Genomic DNA, 19,158 nt, shown 5'->3' on the forward strand with positions numbered 1-19,158 from the left:
TAGCAGTCTTGCAAGGCCAACAGGGATCAACATGCCACTCCTCCCTAATAAGGCATTGTGTAGTTCTCCACCCAAAAACTTTTGATCCATCACATCAAATATTTGGATACATGTTTGGAGCATTAAATATAGACAAAAAAACTATTTGCACAGTTTGATTGTAAATCAAAAGACGAATCTTTTAAGTCTAATTAATCCATAATTAGCCATAACTGCTATAGTAACTCATATATGCTAATGATGAATTAATTAGTCTTAATAAATTCGTCTCCTAGTTTTTAGGCGAGCTATGTAATTTGTTTTTTATTAGTCTACTTTAATACTTTAAATGTGTGCCAACATATCTGATGTGACACCTAAAAAAATTCTTTTCATGAACGAAACAAGGCTTAAGGTTGCACGATACCTGTCTAACACACTTATGATGCATCCTATTATAAGTTTTGTACTTGCATAAAGGCAAAATAATCATTTTGGTCCCTTAATTATTATTTGAGGCTCAATTTCACTCTTGAACTTTCAAAACGGTCGTTGTAGTCCTCAGACTCTAGTTTTAGGCTTTTCATCCTAGAACTATGAAGATGATCATTTCAGTCCTCATACTTTGTATTTTGGGTTTTAATTATAAACTATCAAAGTTTATTTGGTTCTTTAAACTTTTATTTTCAACTCAACTTTTGTCTATGTTTCTACGTAAAACGTTGCGCTGTTGCACCTGGTTAGCTCCAATACCACCAGTGACTGGAGATAGAAAAATAATATTCATCCAAAAACTCTTTTGTAGGCATTAATAATTCCAAGCTATTATTTTTAGTATTACCTTATAATGATACCATTTATATATATCCGACTAAATGGTATTTGTGGGAGCAGTTACTTATTCTTTAAAAATACATGGATATATTGAAACAGTAACATAGCTTGCCTGAAAAATATAAAGTTTTTTAATAGACAAAATTGAGTTGAAAATAAAAAGTTAAATGCACTATGATAGTTTGTGGATGAAATTGAGCCCAAAATACAAAAAATGAGGATTGAAACGATCAATCTTCATAGTTGCAGGATGAAATTGAACATAAAACTAAAGTTTGATAATTAAAACAACCATTTTAAAAATTTAGGGATGAAATTAAGCCTCAATAATAGTTAAAGCACCAAAATGGCTATTGTGCCTTGCATAAACAAAGGTAAACTCATCAAAGCTCCTACTTAAGTTTCTGATGTCGCAAAGGATCACATTGACTGCAGAAAGTTGTTCATTCAGTCATTCCCATAGCTTCACCATGCCCATGTAGTCGGTCTCCACGTAAATCTTAGGCGACACTATACATTGCCTTGCTAACAGCAGACCCTCCCGACATGGCAACGCCTCAATCAACATAGCATCGGCCGGAGCACCTCGCATGCCAGTGCCACCAATTGTACCTACAGTAGAGCAAGCATGTCGTGATGCACTAAGAATAGGATGCTTTAGCATGAGTGTTTCAAATGTCAGTTTAACTTCAAAATGTATTACTCTTGGTTCAATTTGGGTCAAACCATCATTGTATACCTTCGTGACTGTGCTCAAATAAATCTTGAACATGCAAGTTCATCAATGCTCAGTTCGGTACGCAGAAATCGTGACTGCTGCCGATTTCAACAGTGGTAATTAAATCGCAATATTCCTACCTGTCAGACACTGCCACACTGGACAGGCCATAAACCTTTCTTTCTTTGGTAAATCTAGCAATTACGAACACAAGCTACTACTCCTAAAATACACCCGTCACTACGTCAGTCAAAAACGAGCGCGTGCTCTCCGGCCCCACCCCGTCATTCCAGAATCTATTTCAGCCAATGAATGGGCTTGGACCGAGCAGAGCACTGCACGGTCTCTCCGTTCCACTTCCATTCCATTCTCCCGTGCGCGCGCGCCATCACCGCCGTCGCCATGGCGTCGCCGCCGCCCAAGACTACCAAGAAGCACCACGCCCGTCTCAACAACCCGTTCCCGCGCGCCGTCCCGACGGCCGCCATCCGCGACGGCGACGCCGCGCCGCGCCTCTCGTTCGCGACGACCTCCAACTCCAAGCTCGCCCACGCGCACGACTTCCCCGTGGGGGCCCGGTTCCGCCTCCGCTGGGACCCGTCCCGCGGCGGCGAGGTCTCTCTGTCCAGGGTTTCTCCTCCGCCAGCTCCAGGCGACGGCGACGGCGCGGTGGCGCGGCGCGCGATGTGGGAGACCGTCCCCGGCGTGGCGTTCCTCTCCGCGGCCTCCGCCGCCACCGAGGCCGACGAGTGCCGCGGCTCCTTCGCGCTCCGCGACGGCCGCGCCCGCCTCGTCCCCGATCGCCAGCACGTCGACAAGATCAGGGCTTTCTACCGCTGCGACGCCGCCGAGGCAGGCCCAGGCGGCGCCGACCTGCTGCGCGCCGCCGCGTTCGAGCCGTCCGACGCGACGCGGTTCCCGGTGCTGGTAATGACCGGGCTCGTGTCCGCCAAGAAGGCGGGAGGCGCGTCGCCGTCGTGCACCTGCTGCGGGCTGCGCGCAGCAGGTCGCCGCGCCCGGAGCGCGGCGGCGGTAGGGAGGCCGGTCCTCTCGGCGCGGTACTGGATCGTTCTCGAGGAGAAGAGCGACACGCAGGTCGCGTTCAGCGTCAAGATCGGCGACTACCAATGGACCTGCACGCACGCTGACCCTGCCAAGCCGACCCCGGCGACCACGACGACGGCCCCGAGGCTCCACCGGCCCAGCCTGCGCCTTCGTCTGTCGGGGCGCGTCCAGCGAGGCACGAGCAAGAAGACGACGAGGCTGGCCCCGACGACCCCGAGCCGCGACGAGGAGGAGGCGTCGGCGGCGCTCCTGCCAGCGGCCGAGAGGCCGGAGGAGTTCAACCGCGTGTTCCTGACGTACGCGAGCAGCCGCGACGAGCGGTTCTTCGGGTTCGGCGAGCAGTTCAGCCGCGTGGAGTTCAAGGGGAAGCGGGTGCCGGTGCTGGTGCAGGAGCAGGGGATCGGCAGGGGAGACCAGCCCATCACTTTTGCCGCCAACCTCGTCAGTTACAGGTGTGGTGATTCTTTTCTTTTTTTTTTCCACGGCTCGTTATACAGCTGCTTACCACACCAAACATTTGAAAAAGTCAAGTAGAGCATTTCTTCTTAGTCTTATTTATTGGAGGAGATAAAGAAATTTCAATTTTTTGACTGTCAATTTTGTTTTTTTTTGGGACTGGAAATTTCAAATTTAAGATGAGTTGGTAGTACTTGTGGATTTACCACCAGATGTTGGATGCGTTGGACTTGTGCATGTAGTCAGCGAAAATATCCACGCAATTTCTAGCAGCCGTTTTCGCAAAGAAGGCGCTTTCTGATCTGGTGACGCCATTACTTCCCGATATAGGATAGCTTTCGTTGTTGATGCATGCATGGATCAGCCTTGTTTAGTTTCCAAAAATTTTGCAAAATTTTTCAGATTCTTCATCACATCGAATCTTTAGATGCATGCATAGAGTATTAAATATAGACAAAAATAAAAACTAATTGCATAGTTTGGTCTGAATTGATGAGATGAATCTTTTGAACCTAGTTAGTCCATGATTTATCACAAACAAACGAAATTGCTACAGTATCTGTTTTGCAAAATTTTTTGGAAGTAAACAAGGCCTTGTGCCTACTGCCTGGATCAGCCTGGCGGCAAGGGCAGACGACATGTCTGACCGATTGAGCTTATCCTGTTATCTTGGTCTTGCCACTTTATTGCAGCCATTGATGAACCTCAAACGTACAAGGATTTACTGTATGGTCCAAGACAAAACTATGATTTTTTTTTATTTGAAGCTTTTAGTGTGAAGTAGAAACTCATCGCATCGACAACGATCGTGGTGTCTGCTTGCCCCAGTTTCTTGTGCGTGTGTGCTTGGGATTCTTGTGCGTGAGTACTTGTCTACACGAAGGGAAAACGTGAGGAAAGAAAGGTCCTCTTTTCGTTTCCGATTTCGGCCTTGTTTAGGCTTGTTTAGTTCACTCCAAAAATCAAAAAATTTTCAAGATTTCCAGTCACATCGAATCTTGCGGCACATACATGGAGCATTAAATATAGATGAAAACAAAAACTAATTGCACAGTTTGTCTGTAAATCGCGAGACGAATCTTTTAAGCCTAGTTGCTTTATGATTCGACAATGTTCGTCAAATAAAAACGAAAGTGCTACAGCATGAGAATCTAAATTTTTTTCGGATCTAAACAAGGCCTTCCCCGCCTAGAAAACTTTTCATTTATCACATCGAATTTTTGGACACATACATGGAGCATTAAATATATACGAAAACAAAAACTAATTGCACAGTTTGGTTGTAAATCGCGAGACGAATCTTTTAAACCTAATTAGCCCATGATTAGCCATAACTGCTACAGACCCACATGTGCTAATGACGGATTAATTAGGCTTAATAAATTCGTCTAGCAGTTTTCAGACGAACTATGTAATTTGTTTTTTTATTAGTATCCAAATAATCTTTCCAATATCTTATGAAACATTCGATATGATACAAAAAAAACTTTTCACTCACCAACTAAGGCCTTGTTTAGATCCAAAAACTTTTTGGATTTTAGCACTGTAGCACTTTCGTTTTTATTTGACAAACATTATCTAATCATGGAGCAACTAGGTTTAAAAGATTGGTCTCGTGATTTACAAATAAACTGTGCAATTAGTTATCTTTTTTATCTATATTTATTGTTTCATACATATACCGTAAAATTCGATGTGATGGGGAATCTTATAAAGTTTTGGGTTTTTTTTTGTATCTATACAAGGCCTAAACAACGCTGAAAGCGCACCAGTGCGGTTGTGTGATTCTCAAGGCTAGAATGCCACATTTCTGTGATGTACAGTAGGATTCATTTCAACTGGTGCCAACTTTTTGTTTGACTTTATTTGGAGCTGATTAGTGTGTCCTTGCTGCTGGTTTTCTGTAGGTCAGGAGGTAACTGGAGCACGACATATGCTCCCTCTCCTTTCTACATGACCTCAAAGATGAGATCTTTGTACCTTGAAGGATACGACTACTCCATCTTTGACCTGACGAGACCTGACAGAGTGCAAATTCAGGTAGGCCGCCGTTTCAACATGACAACGAATCTACAATGTGCAGTTGAGGAGGTTCATCCAGCACTTCCACTCTTGATTTTTTCTTCTTCTTCTTCTTCAGATTTATGGCAATTCAGTCCAGGGACGGATACTAGACGGCGACTCACCGACGGAGCTGCTCACCAGCTACACGGCGTCCACCGGACGGCCGCCGGTTCTTCCCAGGTGGATCACGTCCGGTGCCGTCGTCGGCATGCAGGGTGGCACAGACACTGTCCGCAGAGTTTGGGACCAGCTCAAGGACTACGACGTCCCAGTCTCTGCATTCTGGCTACAGGTCTGATGTGAAACTGACGCCTGACGGTTCATCATGTTCTTCCTGACGCACCATGAACTGGCTCTGAGCTGCTGGCTGGTCTCTGCAGGATTGGGTTGGCCAGAGGAAGACGAAGATCGGATCGCAGCTCTGGTGGAACTGGGAGCTTGATGACGCCCATTACAGTGGATGGAAGGATCTTGTAGCTGACCTTCGCAGCCACGGCATTAGGACCATGACTTACTGCAACCCTTGCCTTGTGCCGGTACGTTCGTTCGTTCACCGATCATTCCAAAGAGGGTTCAGGGTAGTGTGCAAGGTGTTCTGAATTTTGTCTGAAAAACGCCTGCCTGTTCTTTGTTCAGATGGATGAGAAGCCCAACACGAAGAGGCACCTGTTCGAGGAAGCCAAGAAGCTGGGCATCCTGGTGAGGGACGAGGCCGGCGAGCCGTACATGATGCCCAACACGGCGTTCGACGTCGCGATGCTCGACTTCACCAACCCGGAGGCGCACGCCTGGTTCAAGAGCGTCGTCCTGCGGGGGATCGTGGACCACGGCGTCAGCGGCTGGATGGCCGACTTCGGCGAGGGCCTGCCTCTGGACGCGCGGCTGCACTCCGGCGAGCACCCCGTCGCCGCGCACAACCGGTACCCGGAGCTGTGGGCGCGCGTCAACCGCGAGTTCGCCGACGAGTGGAAAGCCCGCCGCCGTCGCGCCGCGGAGACGGCGGCGGAGGTCGACGACGACGGCGACGGCCTTGTGTTCTTCGTGCGGTCGGGGTTCCGGGAGAGCTCCCGGTGGGCGATGCTGTTCTGGGAGGGCGACCAGATGGTGAGCTGGCAGGCGAACGACGGCATCAAGAGCAGCGTGGTGGGCCTGCTGAGCGGCGGCCTCTCGGGGTTCCCGCTCAACCACAGCGACGCCGGCGGCTACTGCACGGTGGACCTGCCGCCGTTCCTGCGGTACCGCCGCAGCGAGGAGCTCCTGCTGCGCTGGATGGAGGTGAACGCCTTCACCGTCGTGTTCCGCACCCACGAGGGCAACAGGCCGGGCTCCAACTGCCAGTTCTACTCCAGCGCCCGGACGCTGGCCCACTTCGCGCGCTGCGCCAAGATGTACAGGGCATGGGAGTTCTACCGCGCGCGGCTCGTCGGCGAGGCCGCGCGGACGGGGCTCCCCGTGGCGCGCCACCTGTTCCTGCACTACCCGGCGGACGAGCGCGTGCAGGCGCTCACGTACCAGCAGTTCCTCGTCGGGACGGAGATGCTGGTGGTGCCGGTGCTGGACAAGGGGCGGACCGCGGTCACCGCCTACTTCCCGGCCGGCGGCGGGGCGTGGAGGCACGTGTGGAGCGGCGACGAGTACGGAGCTGGGGTGCATGGCGGGGTCGAGGCACAGGTGGAGGCCCGGATCGGGTACCCGGCCGTATTCGTCAGGTCTGGGTCGCCTGTCGGGGAAAGATTTGTAAGCAACTTGAGAGATCTCAAGGTCTTGTAATTTGGGTCAACTGTACAGTGGTAGTAGATTGCTAGCTTGTTCACATTTCAGAGGGAAAAGTGGATGTAATTCAGGGTGGTTTCGGATGGAAAAAAAAACTTGGGTTGCTTATCATTATGTTTGTTGCAAGTTGAAAAATCATGTAATTTCTAACTGGAAGATGGTGAGTCTTATCAGGGGCATCCTCAGGCTGTGCGATGGAACTGGACCCCCAAATCAGTGTCTACGATCGTGAGTTAGGCCTTGTTTACTTCCACCTAAAAATCCACAATTTTTCAAGATTCCCCGTCACATCGAATCTTTAGACGCATACATAGAGTATGAAATATAGAGAAAAATAAAAACTAATTGCACAGTTTAGTCGAAATTGACGAGATAAATCTTTTAAGCCTAGTTAGTTCATGGTTAGACAATAATTACCATAAACAAACGAAGGTACTACAATGTCGCGAAATTTTTTTCTTCGGAAACTAAACAAGGCCTTAGTAAAGTATGTGGCCGGTAATTCTTCTTCATGTAAGTTCGTAACCCTTTGTGAGTTTGTGGCTTTGTCGCTTGGACTTATTCCTTACCCTTGCCGTAGCTTGTCGCTTCAGAGTTGAGACCTAGTCGCAATTCCAGTCGGCTGGACCCAGATCGGGACACCAGACGAAGATCATTGTCCGATATAAATTCCATATCCAGCTCCTATTTTATTTAGTTAATATTTTATTACATTGTTTTGTAATGTATTGATATTTGTCATTATCTTTTTTTATAATAAATGCTAGGTCTTTACTTGTTGTTTTGAACTGGGTCTCATATTTTTTCCCACGACTTGCCTGGTCTTATTAGTCTCCTACTCGCTAAATCAACATCTTGCCTTTCATTATCGACATACAATTTGTAGAGATCTTAGGTTGCTACCAACCATTTGCAAAGTTGGGCTACTTTCCCTTTAGAAATCTTCACTAGATTGGGCCCAAATAAATTGCGCCCTCCTACTTCTGACAAATTCAATGGAGCTCGACATATTCATGCTTACTTAATATCTATTTTTGTAAGAAAATTCAACGAAAGGCAAACATATGCCCAGCTTCTACTATATATACACGATAGCACAAGCTCTAAGTATGTCTTCTAAGAGTTGGTTGACACTTTTAGTATGTCAACGATGAGAATTGTGCCCATTGTTCCGTGCAAAGCTCTTAAATTGAGGACCATGATTTGACACTATTGTCTTGGATACTCGGTGCAAACACACAATCTTGTTCAATACATATTGGGCAAATAAGTAGTTGGTCTTCACAGGAAGAAAGTGAGCTAGTTTAGTGAAATATAATGGTCTACAATAACCCAAATTGAATTGTATCCTGAAGATGTTCTTGGTAATCCAGTTATGAAGTCTATGGATATATGTTCTCATTTCCATTCCATAATTGGCAATGGTTGGAGAGTTCTGGTCAGGCCTTGTTTACTTCCACCCCCAAAATGCAAAATTTTTCAAGATTTTCTATCACATCGAATCTTTAGACACATACATGAAGCATTAAATATAAAAGAAAATAAAAACTAATTGCACAGTTTGGTCGAAATGTACGAGACGAATCTTTTGAGCCTAGTTAGTCCACCATAAACAAACGAAAGTGCTACAGTGTCACAAAATTTTTCTCTTCACCAACTAAACACGGCCTCAGCTTAAGATGTTCATGCTTCACCGTATAGTACCTATCACATCTCTAGCAAGGTGGGGGTTGGTGCAACTAAATTTCCCTTCAATGCAGTTGAAACAGACAACTGGGACATTACCTCGTCACTCCTAAGCTACGTCCTTACCTCCCAAACATGTAATATTGAAGAAATTCAGATATAAACAAGATCAGTATATAAAATGTTCCTTGTCAAATTGGCTTATTGGAAATCCACCTCTTGTGAATATGGCGAAGCATCTCTCGGGCTGGTATTGAGGTGCAATGTGTCCTCCACCCTGGAATTAAAATTATTAGCTATAATGCATTATTGTGATGTTACTATTCTTCAGTTTAGCACAGTAAGCGGTCATGTTTTCTTCCTATCGCATCTCATTCATATATATTTTTGAATCTATAGTCCAACTGAAGGTTCCGTTTCATATTTCCCATGCAAACTTCTTTGCGCACATATTGGCGGGCCACAACCAGCCGTGGGGCGGTGCCAGCGGGCGAATCAGCCAGGGTGGCGGATGGAAATCTAGCCACGTGAGGGAAGTCATGTGTCCTCTGGTGTCACGAAGGAGAAGAGAATATTTCTCGTTTTTTTCATTTTATTTTTTTTGGTGGAACCATGCATGAATCTAGATGCTAACGCTCCAGTTTAATTAATTATAGGTAGAGCTAATCAAACGACCAAAAGTCGATTAACAGGTAACCTAAAATTCATATCTATTGATATTTGGTAAGTGCAACTAAAAATAGAAAGAATTTCGCAAGCACGCAGAATGTATCAATATAGCATTTTAACCGGGAGTAATTTAGGTATCATTATTTATTTTTTTACCACTGGAAAGAGAATGCTTTGGATATAATGAGCTATGAGTCACCACATGTTGGTAAAAGATGAGTTTAACCATGTCTTTATCTACTTCTCGTGTAGGGTAAGTGTCACATAATAATATATAAATATGAATGAGAAGTGACAAAAGATAAATGAGAGCACATAGCCACATAAAATAATGATAATCATCTCAATAGAGTACTCTAAGTCTATAAAACTAGCATGGACTAGGACGATCAAGAATAAATCTTAAGTATTCTAACTATAAAGTCAAAGCATATAATGACTAGTGCAATTAAACTTAGCATCATTGCAGGAAAAATTTAAACATATGTATAGTGATATTACCAAGAAAGATCATGAACAGAACAATCTCCTCCCTATAATAGTGGTGTTCTACGGTCCCTATACTCGGGATGAGGACTACAAAGGACTCAACAGGATTGTCACTTCCGTGATCTACCTCACGATTCAGACTATGGGGCAACCGCAGATAAATACGGCCCAGGCACCATGTATGCACAATATTATCACTCATCCATCGATCTAATGAGCAAGTGTTATACAATCCTATGCATAAACATAATTAAAACAGAAAGAAAAAAAAGAAACAGACGAACACAGGTCCGAAACAAAAAAAATAAGCATGAGAAAAATAAAAAACAGAAAAAAAAATAAATTTAAAAAACTCTCAGTGGTAAGATATATAATATTAAAAATTAAGACAAGATTTATATTTTCTTTAAATCTGTTTTTTATTTCAAAATACCCTGCCACCCTTTGGCACGGCCAGACTTCGTCCACGTGCTGTATTTTCCTGTTTGCTTGAGGCCTTGTTTAGTTCACCCGAAAAACAAAAAAAATTTCAAGATTTTTCGTCACCATCAAATTTTATGGTATATGTATGGAGCATTAAATATAGATAAAAACAAAATCTAATTGCACAGTTTGCCTGTAAATCACGAGACGAATCTTTTAAGTCTAGTTACTCCTAATTGGACAATGTTTGTCAAATAAAAATAAAAGTGCTATAATGTCAAAATCCAAAAACTTTTTGAATCTAAACAAAGCCTGAACTTATTGGCCATAATTTTACGACCAACCAACATTGTTTTTCTCTCATAGCAAATTAGCACCAACCACTTTTACAGCCAGCCGGCAGAAAATGGTCAAAGCTACTAACAAATTAAAAAAATGAACTCCAAATCAAAACCAAAAGAGGACACCTATGTCATACCTGCTCAGCTCATTCTTCATCCGAATTGGCTTATGTTTCTAGAATTGAACTCACATATGCTTATAACCCCATAAATTTGTTTGCTATAGCGGTCATTGCCACATTGCTGAGCACACACCATTGTGTTATTAAATTTAAGGAAGAGGATCTCCGCACTGATTCATTCCATGGTCAGATCATCGATTGAGATGCTCCATGGGCCATGCTGCTATCGCAAGTGCCGAGTCTAGATACGGTATAGCAACTTCGTTAACATGTGCGAGCTCTGGCTCCACCTCCGTTGTTCGCACCACTGCTACTGCGCCTCGCTCGCACCACTACTACTATTCTGCCAAGACACATGTCGCCCATCACCTTTCTTCACTAGGATGGCCGGTGTTCTCTATCACACCACCACGTCGTCGTTGCTAGAGATTCCGATCCAGAACCCAATTGAAGTGCCAGGCATGGCTTGCTTGTCATCCGGGTGCCAGAACGGTCCGCACGCCAAACACATGCATCGAGAGTTTGAGGTGCCATCGGACATGGATCTGGCGATGCTAGGTCCACCTATCCTGAATGGTTGAACTCCTAGACTCGTGCATGTCTTTGCCACCGAGTTCCCAGATATCCCATGGCCATAGCCCCAACTGTATTATGCACTTTCGATGTCTTGGCAGAACGCTGTGGCAGAGCTAGAGCAAATTTGAGAGAGGTGTGCTATGCATGTGGGTGCATATAATTTTATTGTAGGGGTGCATATATAGTGAAAATTTGATCATAATTATTGTTTTTTCATTTTTCGTGGGTGCGCCCGCACCCATTGCCAACTATATAGCTTCGCCCCTGGCAGAACGCAGCCAGACTCACTTGGGTTGGAGCAAGATGGGTAGCAACAACTGCGAGAATTGTCGAGTAGATGACATAGCAATGGACCGAATTCTGATTGATACGACAATTCGCTTGGCTGAAAAGCTATGACAGAAGTATTGTTGGCTGATTTGTTGTGAGAGAAAAACACTGCTGAATGACTGGCTGATTCGGCAGATAAGCTCAAGCAAACAATTTATTAATGAAAAAGGAAAAACATAATTTCTCTCCGTTGCAACGCATGGACAGTTTTGCTAGTAGTGACTTATGCGCGAAAGCATTCGAGTCGTTACAAGAGCCTCAATAACACCTTAGATCCTAGGTTCGATTTAACTTCCCGTGGAAGCGAATGTTCTAGGATTTAATGGCAATGTGTTTTCAGTGGTACCGATATTCTCATCGATAGCAAGATGTACGTGGTGACTTCGTCAATCTCGAGGATTTATCGGTCCAGTCTTCGAAGATGCCCTCTGTGTGCGCATTCACATGGTGAGTGTGCATGTGTTTATAAGGTGAGTGTCTGAGTTGTATTATATAATCAAAAAATAATGACTTATGCATCTTGACACACTACAATTTTTCATTTGCCATGGGATTTGGCATTCTAATTTTCTCTTGAACTTTCATGTACTAGTATATTACCCGTGCTAACGCTACGGTGTCATCTAAAAACACAAATCGACCAAATAGAAGACAATACATGTTTTGATAATTGATCATGAATAAAAATGAATGGCACAAAGAAAGCCTATGTTATCCTAATCAAAATGTTATTAGAATACACCAAATTAATGGCCACATACATTGCCATGGTTTTTTTATTTGTTTGAAAGCACAGAGAAAGTATACATCAAATTTGCATATGGGCTGGGTAGTAAGGACATATCCAAAACAGACATGAAATTGGGTGTTTTCATCTGACAAAGTCTGAATTGATAGGCAGTAAACATGGGTCCAAAAGAATGTAGTAAATGATATATAGGCAAGCATGGTTTCCCTTGCCAGTCAAAATGCTTTCCATTACGGAGAACTCTGTCGGCCCCTAGTCGTCCAATCTCAAAACATTTGACTAATGCAGCCATGTAAAGCTGCAAAACAAACCAGCAAACGAAGTGAGAATATCCTACGGCAGCATTTTCTACATACACATCACTATGATTGCACACGACCGTACAAGATAAATTTAACAGGGCGTGCCATAGGTCATCCGCTGAGCAGCTTCCTTGGCAAGCAGCTTTTCCCTGCCCTTGGTTTTCAACGGTGATTTGGAACCCATGACACCACCACCCCAGTTCTTGTTGACCTCATGAAATTTATCTTTGAAGTTGGCCTACACTACTGGATTTGCCTTCTTTGCCGAGAGCCAGAAGCCCTCGGCAAAGGTCTAAAAGCCCTCGGCAAAGGCTTTGCCGAGAGCCTGCCACGTGGCTCTCGGCAAAGAGCTCTCGGCAAAGAATTCTTTGCCGAGAGCCGTCCAGACAGGCTCTCGGCAAAGACTTTTTGTTTTTTTTAAAAAAAAAACCTTTGCCGAGAGCCTATCTGGACAGCTCTCGGCAAAGGTGGGAATTTTTTTGTTTTTTATTTTTTCCCTGATTTTTACATGCACAGCCACATATGTATATATATCACAATCCACATGTCTATATCACACTCCACATATATATCACATGAAACATATCGAAGTCCATAGATATCACAAATCCACATAGATATGACAAATCTAATATAAAGTCCAACATAAACATAAGTTCATAACATAAACCACAAGGCCACATGAATATCACTGCTCGAAGTCGCTAGCGCCTTACCCCTAGTGCTGTGACTCTGACCCGTCGTCGCCGTGGCCTCCGTCGTGTCCCGAGCCCCCATCTGGCCACGCCGACCAGGGTGAGTGCCCCCCAAGGTGTGGAGAGCTCCCACGGCGCCCAAATGGCCTGCCCTGGCGCCGACTGGTACGGGTACGAGTACCCGGGGCGCGGAGGAGGGCTGCCGGACAACCCAGGGTCAGGTTCGAACCCCACGACTGATGCTGCATAATATAAAACCAATCTCATTAGTATCTGCAGGATGACCGCACAAGCCAAAGCAACAGACAAACATATATATACTCACCGGACTCCCTGTAGGGGCAGGAACAGGGGATGGAACAGGAGGTGGACGATTAAACATATATATACTCACCGGACTCCCTGAGGCTGAAGGTCCGTGTCGTCGGTGTCATCGGTGTCGTCGTGCCTCATGAAGGTCGAGGCGACCCCCTTTCGCCGTGGTCGCCTTCCGCCCGACATTTTGTCCTGTGCCTGCAATGACAAAGCTTAAACCAATTAGTACAATTAAACAAGAAGTACTTACAAAGAAAAACAACACTATAAGTACAAAATTTCGACAAAACCTCCCCTGCACAGGGAGGTTTCCAAAACCTGCAAAAGAAAGCCGGCTCGATGGCCAACAACACATATATGACACGAAGGCCACACATCCACATTTCACATATATGGCACACATCCACATTATTTACTAGTACCATCTGATCTTGTTGATGATGGACCACATGACACATGAGTTGTGTAATACTACAAGCTGTTTACTCACCGCTACTGTGCATGCGACATAGCCTGGTTTCTCCCTGTAATCAACTCTGGAACACCATAACAGAAGGGCTCCAATGTACCAGGGAATGGCACCAAGAAAGAAACCGAATATGAACCTTGAAACGCAAGAGATTTATAGTTACAAGAAGAGTAAACCAAAGGAATGACACAAAGCTATAGCAGCAGCACTGCAACTGCTGTACCTTGAATTCTGTCTAAGTATATCAAACTGAACGACAATGCTGCCTGACACAAATGAATGAAACTAATATATGAACATAGAAACAAAAATGGAGCAACGATGATGACTTACAGGAACCAGCCAAAACCAATGCCACAACAGCCAAAACCAATACTAGTTTCTAAATTAGTATTTCAGTTGAAAAAAAAACTACAAGTAAGAGCAGTGATTTAATTCCAATGGTCATGGCTTGTCATCGTGAAGGAAAAGGCTGGAAAAGACTGCAGCTGCAGCTAGGATACACCTAATTTTGCTAACCAATATGAAGCGCCCCTGCTGACTCTACGATGCTGCACTCAAAACAAAACTTTCTACTAGGCTATAACTAAATAAACTGCGTAGTGTGCTCCTTTGTTCTTCTACTGATGATATCTGATGAACAAAACAGAGTGACCGAAAAACACAGATGCAGATTTGGAGTCGGACGCAAGGAGAGGGAGGGAGGAGAAATCAACGAGCGCAGAATTGAAACTGGGAGTCATCTCAATTCTCACCTCGCAGCGTCCGTGCGGCGTCCGTGCGGGCAGCGGCCGGGGCTCCTGCGGCGTCCGTGCGGCCGCCGGCGTCCTGGGCTGCTGCGGCCGGCGGCGTCCTGCGTCCGTGCGGCCGCCGGCGTCCCGGGCTCCTGCGACGCGATGTGCTGCGGCCGGCGGCGTCGATGCGGCGTCCTGGGCTCCTGCGACGTCCTTCGGCCGGCGGCGTCCTGCGTACGTGCGGGATGCGGCGAGGCGGCGGTGGCGCACGGAGCCGGGGAAGGGCGGGCTAGGGGCGGGGGCGGGGGCGGTGTGGGCCGGCGGCGCGCGGCAGATTTGGTCGGCGGCGGTTGGGGCGCGGGGTGCAGCGGCGGCTGCGCGCGGGCGGCGGCGTGCAGGGTGGGCGCGTCTGTGCGTTAGGGTTGGGCGCGGGGTTGGGCCGTGTGGGGATAAGGAGATTTTCCTTTTAAAAAAAAAATATATCCTTTGCCGAGAGGCACAGAGACATACTCTCGGCAAAGAAATAGTTTTATTTTTTTTTAAAAACACCTTTGCCGAGAGCCAGAAGGGTAGGCTCTCGGCAAAGACACTTTGCCGAGAGCCAGATGTGCAGGCTCTCGGCAAAGAGGTATTTGACTTTTTTATTTTTTTTTATTTTAGACTTGAGTTTTTTTTTTGTCCTTGTGACCCAATTTCTAAATACATTTCAAAATTTGGCATCAATTTGACTTTTTTTGCTATATTTAACAAATTAATCTTGTTTCTTTAAATTTTTTCACGTAATTCAAATTTGAACTGCAGGCATATGGAATATTGGAACTCAGTGATTCAAAAAATAATAGTCAAGATATTTGATGTATGTTGAGGTTGTACCCACAACCACACATGAAATCTCAACCCTTTCGCTGACATAACATGTCGAGGAATGTGAGGGAAAAGTATTTTTTAATTATATAAATTCCAAATGAAGTCCAAAAATCACGAAACTTAGCGACGTGTCGTGTTATCGCATGTGGAGGCTGTGGTAAAAAATTCATAAGATTTCGAGCAAGTTGTGATGCCGAATGTCTAAAACCCAGACATCTCCACATGTGATCAAATATGATCACATGTGGAGATGTTTGGATTTTAGACATCCGGAGTCGCAACTTGCTCGAAACTTTATGAATTTTTTACCACAACATCCACATACGATAACAAGACATGTCCCCAAGTTTTGTGATTTTTGAAGTTCATTTGAAATTTATATAATTAAAAATCACATCAACGACACATGGATGGTTATGTTTCGTATAAAAGACATTCAAACTTTTGGGTGAGTTTATGGATATAGCCTCAAAATACACTCTCAAATATGAGTATCATTTTTTGAATGGCTATATATTATTATTTCATACACCTATAGTTCAAATTTACTTTTTCAAAAAAATGCAAAGAAAATAAATTAATTTATGAAATATAGCAAAATGTTATAAAAAACTCCCAAATTTGAACATGTGCTTGTATATAATATGCAAGAGCTATAGAAAAAGTCTAGACCCAAAATTCAAAAAAAAAACTTCACTCTTTGCCGAGGGCAAGTGCTAGCCCTCGGCAAAGGGGGTCTTTGCCGAGAGCCAGTCATTGCCCTCGGCAAAGGCCACCTCTTTGCCGAGAGCTTAACGACGTGGCTCTCGGCAAAGGTGACGACATGGTAGGCGTTCACGGCGCGGTACCTTTGCCGAGAGCTTGCCTTTGCCGAGAGCTAGGCTCTCGGCAAAGCTGACCTTTGCCGAGAGCCTTTCTTTGCCGAGAGCCTGGCCGTCGGCAAAGGCTCTTTGCCGAGAGGATGACCTGGCTCTCGGCAAAGGCAGTCTTTGCCGAGGGTCTGGCTCTCGGCAAAGCCAGGCCCTAGGCAAAGCTCGCGTTTCCTGTAGTGCTAGGAGTGAATGAGTTCCCAATCAGTACATAAGTCAATTGAACACAAATTGGATGCGGAGAAAAAGATATTCATAAAGAATTTAGCAATGGCATCCTTGATTAGCAATGTACCTAATTATGAGCACATATGTGGGTGGTTGAAGACTTCTAGCTGTACCAGATGGTGTCTGCCATGGGAGAGCTCGTGCTCTAACTACAACTTCATCCGGCTCGTCTTAGGACTCTGGCTTTCATACCAATCAATCAAAACAAAATTGTCATCGTGGATGATGAGCTAATCTGATCATTGCATAATCAACTGATCGGCAAGAGCAGACATAGATTTACTAAATAAGATGAGTTAAGTAAAAAGTGATGGCAAATTAGAGGAAAGGATGCACCTGAATCTTAAATTAAAAAGAAAACTCACTATATTATTCTAACTCCATTATTCAATATTGCAAGTCACCATTTAACAAATCAGAGGAATGACCTAAATGACCGTAGGTTTAGAAACTCTAAGTAACTATTAACAGATTTAAAATCGACTTCAGGCCATGGATTAAAAACAAAGAAGTAGGCTCCACAAAGAATTCAAGTTAAGACATGTCTGCATGACTATTTCCTACTTGCTAAAGCATTGTGATCTCTACTATTTCCTACTTGCCAAAGCATTCTGATCTATTTACCAGTATTATCCAATTAGAATCAGCTGCAAATAAAATTCCTGCTCCTGCTGCTATAACTCGGATGACAGATCAAATAACCTCCAGGAGAAAAATATTAGAAAACTGGTGAGAGCCATGTTTCTCATCTTTCTCGGTCACACCAACTTTTAGAAATTGAGCAGAGTGGAGCTTATATCAGAACGACAATATTCCACAATCACATATAGCACCAAAGTTCAGTTAGCATACCTTAAAATGGCATATGATGTCAAAATTGCTAGATGGTTATTGCTAAAGGGATGCTAAGATGTCTATAGAACTGCTCTTGCCACTGCTCTACCAGTCTATCACCGCCTTGCACACTGCCTCGCCGCTGGGGCCAACTTGATATAGGGAATTGATCAATAAGCACCAACCATATACAATCAAACACATTGAAGAAAAAGCTGAATTAGTCTGGAGCACCACCAAATATCTCACCTGTCTTCACTCTTCAGCGACAATCAGAGCAGCTAAAAAGGAACAAGTTCAAAGATCAAAAGGCCACCATGCTGCCGCCACAACTTTCATGGTGCTACTTCTCATGTCCTAGCAAATTGATGGATCCGTAAAATCTGCAGGGTCGAAAAATTAGCTACAGATTGCTGACAATACGTTGATAGGCCTCTTGCACCCCTTGCATTGGATCCCACCAATCTGGAACAACACAGCCAGATACAAGAAATATATATGAGTCAATGGTATTGATACTTGCCCAACTGGATGGATAATCCCATAGCATCCACTAACCCAAATTGGTTTGTTTAAGAAACTGTACGTTCATTACAGTATACGGGCACAAAAATATAAGAGCCTCTATGTACAAATGGCAGAAACCCACATGATCCAAGTATGAATCAATACTGGAGAATCGGGAACCACCACTGCACACTGCAACTATAGTGTTCTGATTCCCATGTTCCTGACCTAAGACAACTGTGATAATAAGAAACTAAAATCTAAACTGTGATAATAAGAAACTAAATTCTAAATGTCTTCACCGAATCAGGATGCTTACCTTGTCCCAGCCCCTATATGTTGTCGTTAACAGATGGCTTCAACCGGCTGCCTAAATGCTCCCCGTCCTCACCCTCAGCCATGCAACCCTCGCCGCAGCTCACAGAGGGTTGCGGTGGTGGCACGCCGGCGTCCTCGTTCAACATGATGCGGAGTCCATCATCGCTGCTGCTATAGCCTGTAGTCCCGTCGTCCAAATCTACCTCACCTCGCAGTCAGTCACCGGGTCAGAGCAGCGACACCTCGCGGGGACGCCTTGCCAGTCCGCCCAGAGCAATGGGGATCTCAGGAGACGGATGCGTGGGACATCCGTAGGTGCCACATGCGATCAATCGGCTGCTCTCTACGGCGTGGCCGTTGCGCCGCCAACCTCCGCAATGTGCTCGCTCGCGTGATGGCAGTGTCGGGGATCTCACGCTCGTAGGATCATCCGTTCTCGCGATGAGGGATCGAGGGCCTTGATCTGGGCGGGATCGGCGGCGGCGCGGGGTTGGGGATTCACAAATATTCGAGTAGTACCCGCGTCAGGTACCCACCCTAACATGCGTCGTCCGATTGTGAGCTGAGATTCGCGCTGTGCTGCCGACGTGTACTAACCGGTTTCACTTAAAGCTTGATATCTGACACGCTGGAAGCATACGTGTACTGAACCCTGCAACCAATTTAATGCGGTCGGTGGAGGACGCTGCCTCTCCATGCTATCCGATTTGACCTTGTCCAATTTCAAGATCCTATCTACCCACATAA

General features: G+C 45.1%; 2 protein-coding genes across 2 annotated transcripts; one reads left to right on the forward strand and one right to left on the reverse strand.

Annotated features, from left to right (window-relative positions):
- On the forward strand, positions 1,829–7,027 carry LOC8074516 (sulfoquinovosidase). Its single transcript, XM_002455383.2, has 5 exons — positions 1,829–3,048; positions 4,960–5,092; positions 5,193–5,408; positions 5,497–5,652; positions 5,753–7,027. Exons 1-5 carry the CDS (start codon positions 1,844–1,846, stop codon positions 6,884–6,886), a joined length of 2,844 nt encoding a protein of 947 aa, XP_002455428.2. The 5' UTR covers positions 1,829–1,843; the 3' UTR covers positions 6,887–7,027.
- On the reverse strand, positions 13,107–18,557 carry LOC8054636 (atherin). The gene is made up of 5 exons (XM_021456115.1): positions 18,485–18,557; positions 14,810–15,197; positions 14,076–14,190; positions 13,665–13,783; positions 13,107–13,512 (listed from the first exon to the last, which is right to left on the reverse strand). The coding sequence occupies exons 1-5, from the start codon at positions 18,555–18,557 to the stop codon at positions 13,488–13,490; spliced, it is 720 nt and encodes a 239-aa protein (XP_021311790.1). The 3' UTR covers positions 13,107–13,487.

This window comes from Sorghum bicolor, chromosome 3 (genome assembly GCF_000003195.3).
Source record: "Sorghum bicolor cultivar BTx623 chromosome 3, Sorghum_bicolor_NCBIv3, whole genome shotgun sequence".
NCBI lineage: Eukaryota > Viridiplantae > Streptophyta > Magnoliopsida > Poales > Poaceae > Sorghum > Sorghum bicolor.